A 14,856-nucleotide genomic window follows, 5' to 3' on the forward strand; every position below is an offset into this window, starting at 1 on the left:
CCATAGATGCTGCTGCACCCGCTGAGTTTCTCCAGCAATTTTGTGTACCTTCGATCTTCCAGCATCTGCAGTTCCTTCTTGAACACATGGATCTTGGTATATTTGGATGTGGCCTGGTTTGTTATCCAAGGAATTGTGAATGGTGCTGAGCATTGCACAATCATTGGTGGATGTCCCTACTTCTGACCTTTGAATTGAAGGAAGGACATTGATGAAACAACTGAAAATGGTTGGGCAGAGGACCCTGTCCTGAGGTACTCCTCCAGAGATGTCTTGTGAATAAGATGATTAGCCTTCAACCACCACATACAACCATCTATCACTTTGCTAACTATAATTCCTACTAGCAGAGCGATTTTCTCCAGATTCCCATCGACTCCAGTTTAGCCAAGGCTTCTTGATGCCATACTCGATCAATTACTGCCATGACGTCAAGGGCAGTTACTCTCACTTCACCTCTGGAGTTCAGCTCTGTAGTCCATGTTTGGACCAGGGCTATCATGAGATTAGGTGCTGAGTGACTCTGACAGATCTCAAACTCGGCTTCTGTGAGTTACTAAGTAAGTGTTATTTGATATCACCTTCGATGATCCCTGCCATAGCTTGGCTGATGATTGTGGGTAGGCTAATGGAGTTGCAATTGGAATTATTTTATTTATGGTACAGATCAGGCTTGTAGTACATATTCAGCCAATGTTCCCTTGCACCATGGTTAAGATTGCAATGCTTGGATCATACCTTCATGTTCTCTGCTGTTCAATAACAAGAGAGAATGTAATTCACAACTTTTGAAGGCACTTTTGTTGGCCTCTTATTTGCAACGCTAAATGACAAACTGTAGGATTTTGCAAATACTTTTGGATTCACTATGAAAGTTAAAGATGACAGTAGTCATTTGACAAACAGGCAATTGGCTCTGTGCCCTGCTCCTGGGTAGTTGTGATTGGACCAAGTGAACAGCAGAGATTATTTAATGAGATTTAGTCGGGGAAATGTTCCATCTACGACCTGAACAGATATGTCTTCCAGCTGAGAAATCTTCACCCTTCCTCCTTCCAATTTCGGCACTTTGTCTTAGTCTGCCAGTCGCTCTGCTAAATCTCTATGCCATGCTGCATTGCAAAGGGAATACCTATCAATACAGTACTTCCATTCTGAAATACACAAAATCCTTACATTCAGCTCCTTATTTATCATTCCCTTCAGATTTTAAAGAACTCTGGACCACAATAAATCCAGATTGGCCAATAGCATGAGGCAGTAGGAATCGATCAATAGACAATAGACAATAGGCGCAGGAGTAGGCCATTCGACCCTTCAAACCAGGGCCTACCCACAATCAGCAGCCAAGCCAAGCTTATCCCCTGACTCCGCTATCTTTAAGAGCCCTATCTAGCTCTCTCTTGAAAGCATCCAGAGAACCGGCCTCCAGCACCCTCTGAGGCAGAGAATTCCACAGATTCACAACTCTCTGTGAGAAAAAGTGTTTCCTCGTCTCCATTCTAAATGGCTTACTCCTTATTCTTAAACTGTGGCCCCAGGTTCTGTTCTCCCCCAACATCGGGAACATGTTTCCTGCCTCTAGCGTGTCCAACCCTTAACACTCTTGTATGTTTCAATAAGATACCCTCTCATCCTTCTAAACTCCAGAGTGTACAAGCCCAGCTGCTCCATTCTCTAAGCATATGACAGTCCCGCCATCCCGGGAATTAACCTTGTAAACCTACGCTGCACTCCCTCAATAGCAAGAATGTCCTTCCTCAAATTAGGGGACCAAAACTGCACACAATATTCCAGGTGTGGTCTCACTAGGGCTCTGCACAACTGCAGAAGGACCTCTTTGCTCCTATACTCGACTCATCTTGTTATATGCTCCAGAAAAAAAACCACACGTCAAGGAAGAAAAGATGGGGGTGAAAGATTGAATAGGAACATGAAGGGTAACTTTATCTCACAAAAAATGGTAGATGTATGGAACGAGCTGCCAGAGGAGGTAGTTGCTATTGCACCATTTAAGAAACATTTGGACAGGTACATGGATAGGACAGATTTAGAGGGATATGGGCCAGATATAGGCAGCTGGGACCAGTGTAGATGGGACACGTTGATCGATGTGGGCAAGTTGGGCTGAAGAGCCTGTTTCCATTCTGTGAGACTCTGGATGGATTGTTCATACAGTATTGTCACAGAATGTTTCCACTTCATCTGGCATTCCGTGTATGTGTACATGCTTGGCCAATAAACTTATTCATTATTATTCATTATTCAACTGTGACAATGGAAACAACATACATATTTAATCCTCCTATGATATACAATTATCATGACATTTTATTGCACTCTAATGCCTGTAGTAAGATTATAAATGTATAAACAAATGACGCCAGTAACTAGAACAATATATTATTCTCGACATTTAGCAGAATGAAGATGTTTCTGTACTACAGATGCCATTTTGGGACTGTTACCTCTGACAGATTAACATTATAGCAACCAATTCCCTAATCGGCCTTCTGCACTGGGTCAAATCCAACCAACCTCCGACTATTTGAACAAACAAATGTATTCACTGTTCTCTTACTGAACTTGTGTAGAAAGGGACAGTAGAGGCTGGTTTACACCGAAGATAGACACAGAAGTCTGAAGAAGGGCCTCAACCCGAAACATCACCTATTCATTTTCTCCCAGAGATGCTGCATGACCCGCTGTGTTACTCCAGCATTTTGTGTCTATCTTACCGAACTTTACTGGGTTTGAGGAGTGGTATGAGGATCTCGCTTGATCTTCGTTTGGTAAAAGGATTTCCAGGAATCTGTTGCAGTTGGACCCAGCAATAATCCTGAAAGGATGAATCATTTCCAGATCAGGATGATGTGGAACTGCCCTGGGTCGTGTAGCTAAGTTCTCAGCATTTTACCCATAATGGAAAACAGAATGAATGTTTTGGCTCTAGGTTTTTTTACATCACTTCCAGCAGATCTCAATGCGAGCTGCACAATATCAAACTCAAATCAACTGATGGCAATGGTCAGCGGCAATGTGGCCTTTGTAGAACAAGGTGACTAACTCTACAATCAGGTGTCTATGGATCCCATGTAAAGGAAGCACCTCCTAGAGGACAGGGTGGTCTTAAAGTCAAATAGCATGAAAACAGGCCCTTCAGTCCACAGAGTCTGTGCTGACCCCCTATCGGTCTGTATACTTCAATGAATTGCATCTCAGTTACTTAAATAATTAATTCCTATATGTCTTTACAATATTTGCTTTGACCATCCCCTGAGGTGCTGTGTTTCAAATTTCAATCATCCTTTGGATGAAAAGAACACCTCAAATCTCCCATCCCTTACCTTCAACCTATGTGCTGTGTTCACAAATACCTCAGTTGAGAGGAAATGCTTCACTTTATCTGATCGATTTATGCCCCCCACAATTGTCTATACCTTTCCATCCTCCATCTTCCCCCCTCCAGTGAATTTTCCAGTCTCTGAAGATAGACACAAAAATCTGGAGTAACTCAGCGGGACAGGCAGCATCTCTGGAGAGAAGGAATGGGTGACGTTTCGGGTCGAGACCCTTCTTCAGACTGGTTGAGGATAAGGGAAACGAGAGATATAGACGGTGATGTGGAGAGATAAAGAACAATGAATGAAAGATATGCAAAAAAGTATCGATGGTAAAGGACACAGGCCATTGTAATTTGTTGCAGGTTGAAAATGAGAAGCTGGTGTGCCGGGTGGGGGAGGGATAGAGAGAGAGAGGGAATGCCGAGGCTACCTGAAGTGAGAGAAATCAATATTCATACCACTGGGCTGTAAGCTGCCCAAGCGAAATATGAGATGCTGTTCCTCTAATTTGCATTTAGCCTCATTCTGACAATGGAGGAGACCAGTGTATAAGAGTCCACATCTTGAACAACGGATACAGTAGATGAGGTTGGAGGAGGTGCAAGTGAACCTCTGCCTAACCTGGACAGAGTTGAGGGAGGAGGTATAGCGACAGGTGTTGCATCTTCTGCGGTTGCAGAGGAAGGTAGTTGGGGAAGGGGTGGTTTGGGTGGGAAGGAATGAGTTAACCAGGGAGTTGCGGAGGGAACGGTCTCTGTGGAAGGGGGAAAGGTGTGGGGATGGGAAAATGTGGCTAGTGGTGGGATCCCGTTGGAGGTGGCGGGCATTTTGGAGGATTATGTGTTGTATGTGACGGCTGATGGGGTGGAAGGTAAGGACCAGGGGGACTCTGTCTCTGTTGCGACTAGGGGGAGGGGGTGCGATGGCAGAGCTGAGGGGTACTGAGGAGACATGAGTGAGGGCCTCATTTATGATGTGAGAGGGGAACCCTAAAGAATGAGGACATCTTGGATGTTCTAATGTGGAACACCTCATCTTGGGCGCAGGTGCAGTATAGATGGAGGAATTGGGAGTAGGGGATAGAGGCGTTGCAGGAAGCAGGGTGGGAAGAAGTGTAGTCGAGATGGTTGTGGGAGTTAGTGGGGTTGTAATAGATACCAGTCAATAGTCTACTTCTTGTGATGGAGACCGTGAGGTCAAGAAAGGGGAGGGAGGTGTCCGAGATGGTTGAAGTAAATTTGAGTGCAGGTTGAATTGGTCTCTGATCTTGGCTCAAACCTTCATCTCTGGCAAGCTGAGGAATTTTCTCTTCACCATTTCCAGTGCAATCACCGTCTTCCTGTAGTGTGGCGACTGGAATTGTACGCAGTACTCCATCGTGACCGCCTGACCAACGTGTTCTAAAGTTACACCATGCCGTTAAGCCCCTGTCCCACTTAGGAAACCTGAACGCAAACCTCTGGAGACTTTGCGCCCTACCCAAGGTTTCCGATTCCGGGAGGTTTTTGTCAGTCTCACTACCTGCTTCCACTACCTGCAACCTCCGGCAACCACCTGCAACCTCCGGGAACCGCACGGAAACCTTGGGTGGGGCGCAAAGTCTCCAGAGGTTTCCGTTCAGGTTTACTAAGTGGGGCAGGGGCATTACTGCTCATCTATTCTAAGCCATGGCTAACCAAAGCAAGAACTCCTCTATGCCTTCCTTGTCTATTTGTGCTGCTGCCTTCAGGATCCCTTGAATTTCTGCACTGGTTTCTCCTTCCTTCCTCGTCTGATTATTCACGGTCAATATCCAATGCACATTGGTCTCCCCAATAGGGAAAATGCTCGTGTGCTTGTACACCGAAGATAGACAAAAAAACAACCCAAAATGCCGCAGCAACTCGGCGGGACAGGCAGCATCTCTGGAGAGAAAGAATGGGTGACGTTTCGGGTCGAGACCAGACTTCAGAAATTCCCACCAATGTTGTGTTACATGTAACCCTTTGCAACAATTGCAATCTTTCTACCTAATTTGGAAACAAATGCACTCCTCGGAGTGTTCTTATGACCTGTTCTTATGAAGGGATGAGCACAGAAACCTTCAACATTCATAGTTTTGGGACCAGGCGAGGAAGCTAATCCTTGGTTTATGGAGATTGATTTGTGCGAGGTGGGGATTTTTTTAAACGTAGAACATTTCTGAATACCGAGGGTTTGATGCAAGTCATTAATATTGACGGGCTGCACACTAGCAACACGCCCACGGTCTACAGTGTAACCCCCACTTCACTCTGAGGAAGGATATTCCGTGGCCGCTGGAATTATATTTGAAAACGCTCAACGTTCAAAAGTCACTTTTACACGCGCCGCCGAATGGTGTTTTTGCCTTCGTTGCATCTGCAGAATAGTTAGTGTCTTTGCATTAAACTGCAAATGAGCGTCATGCCAAAAGGTTATAAAAATTGCTGCCTGCGATTTAAAACAACACTAAGCGCGTAAAAGCTCCGCTCAGACGTGGAATTCAAATGAGACTAATTCATTGCTTAGCTCCTGTCAGCATGGAGGTATCGACTCTCGCGGTCTGCGAGTCTGGCAGATTTTGCGAGGGAATTCGGCGCTCTTTAAATTGCCGACTTTTATTTCGCTGACATTAACGGAAGAATGGAGGCAAACTCGAGTCTTTTTGTTTCATTCCTGAGCATGAACAGCGAGCGATGCGGATGTTTTCAAACTACGAAGCATCGTGCTTTACATTTCGCAGGGCAGTGTTTGGACAGGCAATAACTGCAAATGCTCTCTCTGTAAGTAATTGCAGAGAATTGTGGACACAGCCCAGACCACCACACGAACCAACCTCCCGTCCATTGACTCCATTTACACCTCACGCTGCCCCACTGAGGCCAGCAGCATAATCAAGGACGAGTCACAACCTGGTACCTCCCTCTTCTCCCATCGGGCAAAAGGCATAGAAGTGTGAAAACGCACACCTTCAGATTCAGGGACAGTTTCTTCCCACTTATTATCCGGCAACAGGACCATCCTACCAACATCTGGAGAGAGGTCCTGAGCTACTATCTACCTCATTGGAGACCATCTTGACTATATTTGATCGGACTTTACTGGACTTTATCTAGCACTAAATATGACGTTATTCACATTATTCCCCATTTCACGTGTCTGTACAATGTGGATGACTCGATTGTAATCATGTATAGTCTTTCCGCTGACTGGTTAGCACGCAACAAAAGCTTTTCACTGCACCTTGGTACACGTGACAATAAATTAACTCAACTCAAATGATATAGATAATAAATCATATGAATGATACCAACTGAGAACAAACAACCTCCAGCATTGTTTTTCTTTTGTGTAGGAAGGAACTGCAGATGCTGGTTTAAACTGAAGTTAGACACAAAATGCTGGAGTAACTCAGTGGGACAGGCAACATCTCTGGAGAGAAGGAATGGGCGACGTTTCGGGTCGAGACCATTCTACGTTTCCCTTTCCCGTGACTTTCAGTCTGAAGAAGGGTCTCGACCTGAAACGTCGCCCATTGGATTTTTATTTTTTTGTATAGGAATTGATAGAGTTAATGCTGCTGCTCGCATTGCCTGCCTGCCTGCCACGGTGCTCCCGTCTGGTAAGCGAGGTAAACCATTTTGGTCTATGGTCTTACTTCCCAGAGCAACAGTCGCTTCTAACAAGGGCTTGATTGGCCATAAGGTCGTTACTCCGATGCCATTCCCTCTTTTTTCAAAACTACAATAGACAGTCCCTGCCCTAAATTCTAATCCATTAAAAAAAAAATCATGGCTCTCCCCCGCCCCCCGCACCGGTCACGGTGCGATCCCGAATAATCCAAATCCAAATCAGGGACACTGTTTAACACTGATTTGACATTTTACATTTGACTGCGAACGGACAATATAATCTGTAGACGGGTCTCGACCCGAAACGTCACCCATTCATTCTCTCCAGAGATGCTGCCTGTCCCGCTGGGTTACTCCAGCATTTTGTGTCTATCTTCGGTTTAAACCAGCATCTGAGGTTCCTTCCTTGCTAAACATAATCTGAGGGCCATTTCGTTGCGTTGACGACTCGACATCAGAATCGCAGTGGAATTAAGTTTTCACGTGGAGTGGAGGTAAAGGGTTAATGTTTCTTACTGCCAGTGTTTGCAGCACGGGCTTGGACCGGCTAACTGATTTTGTGGGAACCGAGCGCAGGAGGTTACGGCAAACATGGGCGAAGCTGAACCGTAGCGGCATTCCTGGACCCCGTGGCAATAGTGGTTTAACATTGACCCAAACATTCCGTGCATTCTATTACTCCCGGTGCTTAATCTATTCGCATCTTCTTTCTCGGGCAGGCGGTGATCAAAACTCCAGTTTCTGCCAATTTAAACGCGCTGTTTAATAGTTTTGACGGACGCCTTGTGCAGACGGAGAAAGGAAGGGTGCGCTCCCCGGCCTGTGCCAAGAATTGATGTAACGTGGATTGGACTTCATGGTCATCCCTTTCAAAGTAGGTGGATCACTTCAACGCAAATCCCCGCGATTATACAAATCCGGGGGTTTAATCAAGGCGCAAAAACAGATGAAGTTGTTTCTGCGTAGCTCCTGATTTTCGCCGGGAATTAACATTAGGGATGGATTATCGGTGGCACTGTTCGCTCCGGCGGCGTTATATACAACACGAGCGGCGTCAATGGTTCAGAAGTTTAAAATACTGTAATAGGTTAAGCACCGTTAATCGCGATGTTGAGGATTAGTCCGGTTGGAGTGGAGGTTGACACCTCTGGCTTTTTTCGTCGCTGGGAGGGTGCTGGTTTAATGTTGGGGTGGGGGGTGGGAATGCTAAACTGACGTCAGCTGAAGCCAGACAAGGCTCTTCCCTCAGTCCCTTGAATCCCCATCATTTCATTGAAAGGCTCCGTGAGCCGAGGACGTGAAAGGAAGCTGCTCTCGGTGACTGCCAGTTGAGATCATTCGCTTCTCTTTCCTTCTGACCTCTTTTCCTCTATAGTCCCCCCCCCCCCCCCCCCCCCTCTCTTCCGTGTCCGGACAAGAGCCCTCAAAGGCTGGCGGAATCTTGTGTTACTTCCAGGCGATGATGGCCAATGCACCAGCGGCGCTTTTGGAATTACTGGAACTAGAATGAATAGCAGCTGTCTCCATCTGCGAAGCTTGGCATGGGATCTTAATATTCTTTGAAACACTTCGGGGGCAAACAAAAATAAAATAAGATGGTCTCTCTCTCTTTGGGTTGCAAAGACACGGCTATGTGAGATGCGAACGCTGCCAGTGTTCACCATGTTGCTGACGCGCTTGTGGTAAGAATGTTTTTTTTTTTTATGAATTCACTTGGGAGGTTCGTCTGGTTTTCTTTCCCTTCTACCTTACTGCCAACATTGCAAGGTGTGTGTGTTCAAGGCAGGGGGGCGGGGTTGCAGGAGCGAAACCTTCCCATTGATTTATGTAATATGTTTATGGAAAGGCTGGGTGGAAGTAAAGTAGTTAGGCAATGTGAGAAAGCGGGGTGTAAAACGGCAGCTGAATTGCAAAGATTTCCACTGGGCAGCGCTAGATATCTACACACACACACACACACACACACATACACACACACACACACAGCGGAGCGGTTTCAGCACCACGGTCGCTGGACAGCTCCCACGCCAGGTTGTCAACTTCAGCGCTACATACAGGGGCAGTCAAGCCACCCGTGTCGAGAAGTGACAATGTGAACGGGAAAAAAATGAACGAAAAATAGGTTAAAGTCCAGCAAAAGAACAGTGCGAGAGGACATCTTTATCAAAAACGACCTGTCGCGCGTTGGATGGGAATACATCGTTTGCTAACGTTTTATGTTTAATAAGTGAAAAGATATATTGAATAAAAAAATCAATACGTAAACTATGTGTGGACAACGTACACGCATAATACAAGTATAATCAACTGCGGAGGGTGTGTTAGAGTCTCGGCCAGACACTGAAGGTATGCGTAGCTGTATATTTGTTGCCTTCTGGAAATGGAGCGCACTTGAAATGAGCGGGCAAGTTTGCAAACATTTCAATGTCATAGGCATTTAGTATGTACATGTCCAGTTGCGATATAACCAACTGGAGACAATGCCATGTTAAATAACATAGCAATCAGTATTAAAATGGGTCAGCCTGTTATATTAAATATAAACGTTTTAAGTGTTCAAGACAGGGTAATCGGTGCAAAAAACGAGTGGGGAAATGTCGGTGAATAAATTGTTAGCAAATATATGAAACTGTACAAGGTGCTGAATAATATAGAAATATTAGTACACAATTAATGATATAGCAGACAGCTAAAGACAATATACAGAGAGGATTGTCATTCGGTATGGAGAAGAAAGTCTGTCCATATATAAATCTGCAAACGTGCAACTTTGATAATACTGCCACATTTTCATTATTTGTGGCCAGTCTTTGATTTTCCATTAGGTCCCCTTTGCTCTACATCCTTCTCATGTCGGCACTGGATTGGCTGATACCCATGTGTTGAGCTCCCTGTGTCTCATTATGTGAGCCTGTGATCCGGGGAGTTATAACAGAGATGGAGGGGGGACAACAGGATTTCCACGAGTGAGTTTTTGTGCAGATCAAAGGGGAATGAAAGCTGCTTTGAGAATAATCAGGTTTTTTTTCAGGGAGTGTCTGGTCAGAATCTCATAGCAGTATTCACAGAAGGGGAGTTTTTCAGACCGTTTTTCATGCAAAGCTACCTTGAAACTAGACTAAACATCTGCATCCTTTACATCTATCTGTGTATTTCAGAGCAGAACTATTCCTAAATACCATCACAGTTTAACTGTAACATGTGCTAATGTTTGTACATGTTAATATGGAAGAGAACAACGATAGTTATTTGAACAGTAATCAGAATTTTGAATACTGTGCTTAGAATAGTTCTTTTTTTAAATGTCAGTACGTATACATTTATATGCATATTTGCTGAGTGCATTCATCTAAATGCATGTACATGCAAATATGCTGTAAACAGGCAGGCAGTAAGAAGATGCACTCGTTTTTTAACTACCTGGGAGACTTTGTAAAGCACAAACTCCTTCCTGAGTATTTATTGCACATCCCCTCCCCACCACATGTCTGTCCTTCTTCAGTTAACACTAGAGGTTGTTCGGTGGCATTACATCTCAGGCTAGTCTCACCGTCTGATGAAAGCCACACGTACTTGCCAGTAGAGGTGAGTTTATAGTAATTTGGTATGGAAAAAAATGATTGATGTTTTCCTTCCTTAGCCTGAGGCAAGTCATGCCAACTAAACTACTCATTCGACATCCACTAAAGCTTGGAAAAAGAACCTTGATCTACTTACAACATATAGAGTCATGGAGTCAAAGAGTCATCGTCTTACAGCATGGAAACAGGCCCTTTGGCCCAACTTGCCCACATCAGCCAAGGTGTCCCATCTACACTAGCCCCACCTGCCTGCTTTTGGCCCATATCCCTCAAAGCATGTCCAATCCATGTATCTGTCAAAATGTTTCTTAAACATTGCAATAGTACCTGCCTCAGAGTTCCACCTTCCCTGGCAGCTCGTTCGAAACACTCACCGCCCTTCGTGTGAAAATGTTACCCCTCAGGTTCCTATTAAATCTTTCTCCCCTACTCTGGGCAAGAGTGGTGCTTGAAAGGAATCATCAAAAGAGTTGTGCACAAATTATCTGCTTCGAGTAGGGTAACATTATATGTGTTTATGGGGATAGAGAGATGTATAAAAGCATAAACAACCTCCTTCAGTTGTCGTTTGGTATCCTGCTGCTTATCTGAACATCAATGCGCTTCACAAAAACCTATATCATCTACCAAATCGAGTGCTGGCAGATTGGAGAATTTATTTTTCCTCTTTGAAGAGTTTCCATGCTGCTTCAGCTCGGCAGGCTTGTGTTCATGTTCTATTTGCTGTTTTGTTATCATACAGATGTGCATGGAGTATGTTGGCTGACAATAACGCAGGCAAGAAGATCAGAGTGATTCATCCGGTATATTTCTGTTGGGGAACTAGGTGGGTGGAGGAGAATGCTGGATTGGATTACTGCCTCACCTCCCACCCAGCCTGGGGGAGGGTGGCTGTGTTGATTGGCTTTGTTTTGTATTGAGGGCACGAGAACATTTGTCGTGTGCAACGTGGTTGATTAAGCCTCCGAGAAAGAGACAAGGTTTTTGTGTTTCTAGACTGATGAGTATTATTTCCACTAAAAATGCATAGCATTGCATGCATTCACAGCCCTTTGTGCATTCTGCGATCAAATATTGTTTGGATTTTACTGCCGCTATCTTGAGCTAACCATGTGTTGGTAGCATTCTTGGCAGCGAGCCTGAAAATTTTAGGTTTGTGTCACACTTCAAACCACAGTCTACAGAAATCAAGGCTGACACTTGAGCACTGCAGTGTTGGAGGTGATGTGTTTCAATTGACACCTTTCAAATGCCCAAATCTGAAGACCAAAAGGAACACTCCCTGGGGTTATGGGCGATATTTATCCTCCCACTAACCTGATCAAAGGTAATCATCTGTGGGAGCTTGCGATGCACCAATTAGATGTTGTATTTTAAATACTGTAGCTGTGTAGAAACTATTCAATGGCTGTCAAGTGCTTGTAGATATCAAGGAAGATACTTGTATAAATGCATGTCTTTCATTCTTTGTAAAGTACTTTGCATTGTACACTGCACAAACAGCACATTGTTTTTCATGTTGAAATAACCACATTTAAAGCAATAACCAAATTAGCTCAAATGTGTAATGGAAAGAACTTATTGCATGGGGAACTGAAAAATCTCTGAATGTAGGGTCTATCAACAATTAGGGGGGTCAGGGCTTATGGGAAGAATGCAGGAGAAAGAGGTTTGGAGGGAGAGACACAGTAGATCAGCCATCATTGAATGGCGGAGTAGACTTGATGGGCCCAATGGCCTAATTTTGCACCTATTACTCATGAACGTATGAAATGAACACATTTTCATATGCAGCTTTGTAATATTCATGGGCATATAGAAGGGCAATAAAAGGGCAGATGGTTTTGCTGCAGGTAGGTTTGGCAAATGCAACATCACTGGGAACAAAAGATAGAGAAAAAAAATCACAGCTCGTTCCCTCTGTAATTGTCTTTGGTAATCAGATAATTCATACACAAAACCCAATAAGACATTGACCCAATTAACTAATGTAAATGTAAAGCAGCAATGTAGAGCAAGATAAAATAGTTCAACATGATATAAGTAGCAAATTTGTTCATATTTGGAGTAAAATCATTTTGCCTGCCGCTGTCCTCTGTTAATTTTTATTTGCTATCATAAAAATGCAGGAGTAAATTGCAAGTAGAGTTGATTTACTCTTGTAGTTTTATACTTGCAGTTTGACCTTTATCCATATGATGACTTGCATCTCACTTTGAACAAGCAATTATTGAAGTCAAGGATGACTTGCATCAGAAGGTAGATAGAAAATGCTGGAGCAACTCAGTGAGACAGGCAGCATCTCTGGAGAGAAGGAATGGGTGACGTTTCGGGTCGAGACCCTTCTTCAGCATACTCCAGCATTTTGTATCTACCTTCCATTTAAACCAGCATCTGCAGTTCTTTCCAACACACTATGACTTGTATTAGTATAGTTTTGTGGGTCCTGAGATGGCTGATGAGGCCAATGTGGCAGCAGAATGCTCTTCTGTAGGTGGGTTCTCTGATGGGTCGATGAGTGGTTGTGAGGTAGTGTGCTCCTTCCATTGTGTGTACAGGGCTTCTGTGAGCTCCCAGTGCATTGTGTGAGATTCCCAATGCATCCCAAATGTCCTGTCTTAATTTAGAGCTGTCGAGGTCCAGAGATTCCCAGAAGTCGGATGGGGAGTGTGGCGTGCTTCAAAGAAGCTTTGAATCTCTTCCCCTCTGTGTGTGTCAACTTCCTTCCACCACACTGCTTGGAAGCAGGAGTCTGTTTTGGGAGTCTGGTGTCGGGCATGCTAATGTTGTGGCTTGCCCAGCATAGTCAACTTTTCTGAATTGGATTCTTCATGCCGGGGATTGTGGGATGGCACCTCATATTTCACTTGGGCAGCTTACAACCCGGCATTTTTCATATTGATTTCTCTAAAAATAACTCTTGCATTCCAGCTCCCTCCACCCCTCCCCCATCCTAGTCATCCTACTTGTTTCACTGTCGCCCTGCTTAGTTTCACTGTTCGTATCCACTCATTATCATCTTTCCCATAGCCAACAATGGACCATTGTGGGCTCCACATTTCCTTGATCATCGGTGCTGACTTTGATTTGTTCTTTTCATACCTTTCATTCATTTGTTCTATGTACAGTACCTCTAGTTTCCCTCTCTCCTGACTCTCAGTCTGAAGAAGGGTCTCGACCCGAAACGTCACCTATCCCTTTTCTCCAGAGGTGCTGCTTGACCCGCTGAATTACTCCAGAATTTTGTGTCTATCTTCGGTGTAAACCAGAATCTGCAGTTTCTTCCTTCACATGATGTTGATTCACTAATTCTTCCAGTGAATGTGCAGGTTTTTGAAGAGACATCACATCTTTTTCATGATAACATATATCGATTTCATGATAATGTAAGCTTCTTACAGTATGTAATTGCACTTTGCCACCAGTAAGGCTCCATAACTCCTCACTGCATCCCCTGGTTATAAGTTTATATTGGACTAAAACTTCTAGCCTTCAAAAAGAAGCTAAGATGGTACTGGAATGAGGGAACGCTTTGCATGCTGTTTCAAGAACTTTGTATCTGCTTCTTAAATTGTTGCAAGTTTTGTTTTAGGACACAGATGACAATAATAAATCTTAAGGTAGAAAGTAGGACTTGGACTTTCAAATGATCAATAAATTGCAATTTTATATTGTAGTCTAAGTATCCCTGATTACAGGGCCGGCCTTAGGAGGTGCGGGGCCCAAATGGGACCAATTTTCATAGAAATATAAAAATATAATTATAAATGTGTCATATTCAGGCAGGTGCCGTGAGTAATTACTCAGGTTAGGCAATCAGTCGGCTTTTAAAAAATCTTACACCGCACAAGCGTAGGTTATTCTCTCTGTAAAAATAAAAATAAAAATAAAGAAAGTAACAATTTAATTTGCCCAAGGCTTCCAAATCTCCTTCTTTCTGAACTACTAAATGGGTGGGGGATGGAGGGTGATGGCAGGTGGAGAGATGGTGGGGAAAAACGGGACAAGTTGAATGAGTTGTGATCTTATTCAATGACAATACTAGTTCAAAGGACCAATTGGAGGGAGAGTTCCTTTCACAGCATGTGGGGAGTCTGGCCAGGGGTAAAGTTGCGGGAAGGGCAGGAGCGTTGAGAAGGAGGGGGTCAGGGATCATGCCATTAACCCACTCACTCACCGCTGCCACGGCGCTCCTGGCACGGAGCCACCGCATTGTGGCCGGGGAGGGAAGCAGCTCACGGCAGTCCCGTGAATTTTATTCAAAGGAACGTGGCGTCATTAATACTTGGTCAAAACACA

At 44.2% G+C, this 14,856-nt stretch overlaps 1 protein-coding gene across 1 annotated transcript in view; it reads left to right on the top strand.

Moving 5' to 3' along the window:
* Window positions 1-7,254: 7,254 nt before the first annotated feature.
* The window catches only part of ajap1 (adherens junctions associated protein 1), a 185,256-nt gene continuing 177,654 nt past the window's right edge, over window positions 7,255-14,856 (top strand). The window contains exon 1 of the mRNA XM_055659397.1: window positions 7,255-8,658. Coding sequence (XP_055515372.1) covers window positions 8,615-8,658 — 44 coding nt within the window. The 5' untranslated portion in view covers window positions 7,255-8,614. The remainder of the gene's footprint in view (window positions 8,659-14,856) is intronic.

Source organism: Leucoraja erinacea, chromosome 30 (genome assembly GCF_028641065.1).
Source record: "Leucoraja erinacea ecotype New England chromosome 30, Leri_hhj_1, whole genome shotgun sequence".
Lineage (NCBI taxonomy): Eukaryota > Metazoa > Chordata > Chondrichthyes > Rajiformes > Rajidae > Leucoraja > Leucoraja erinaceus.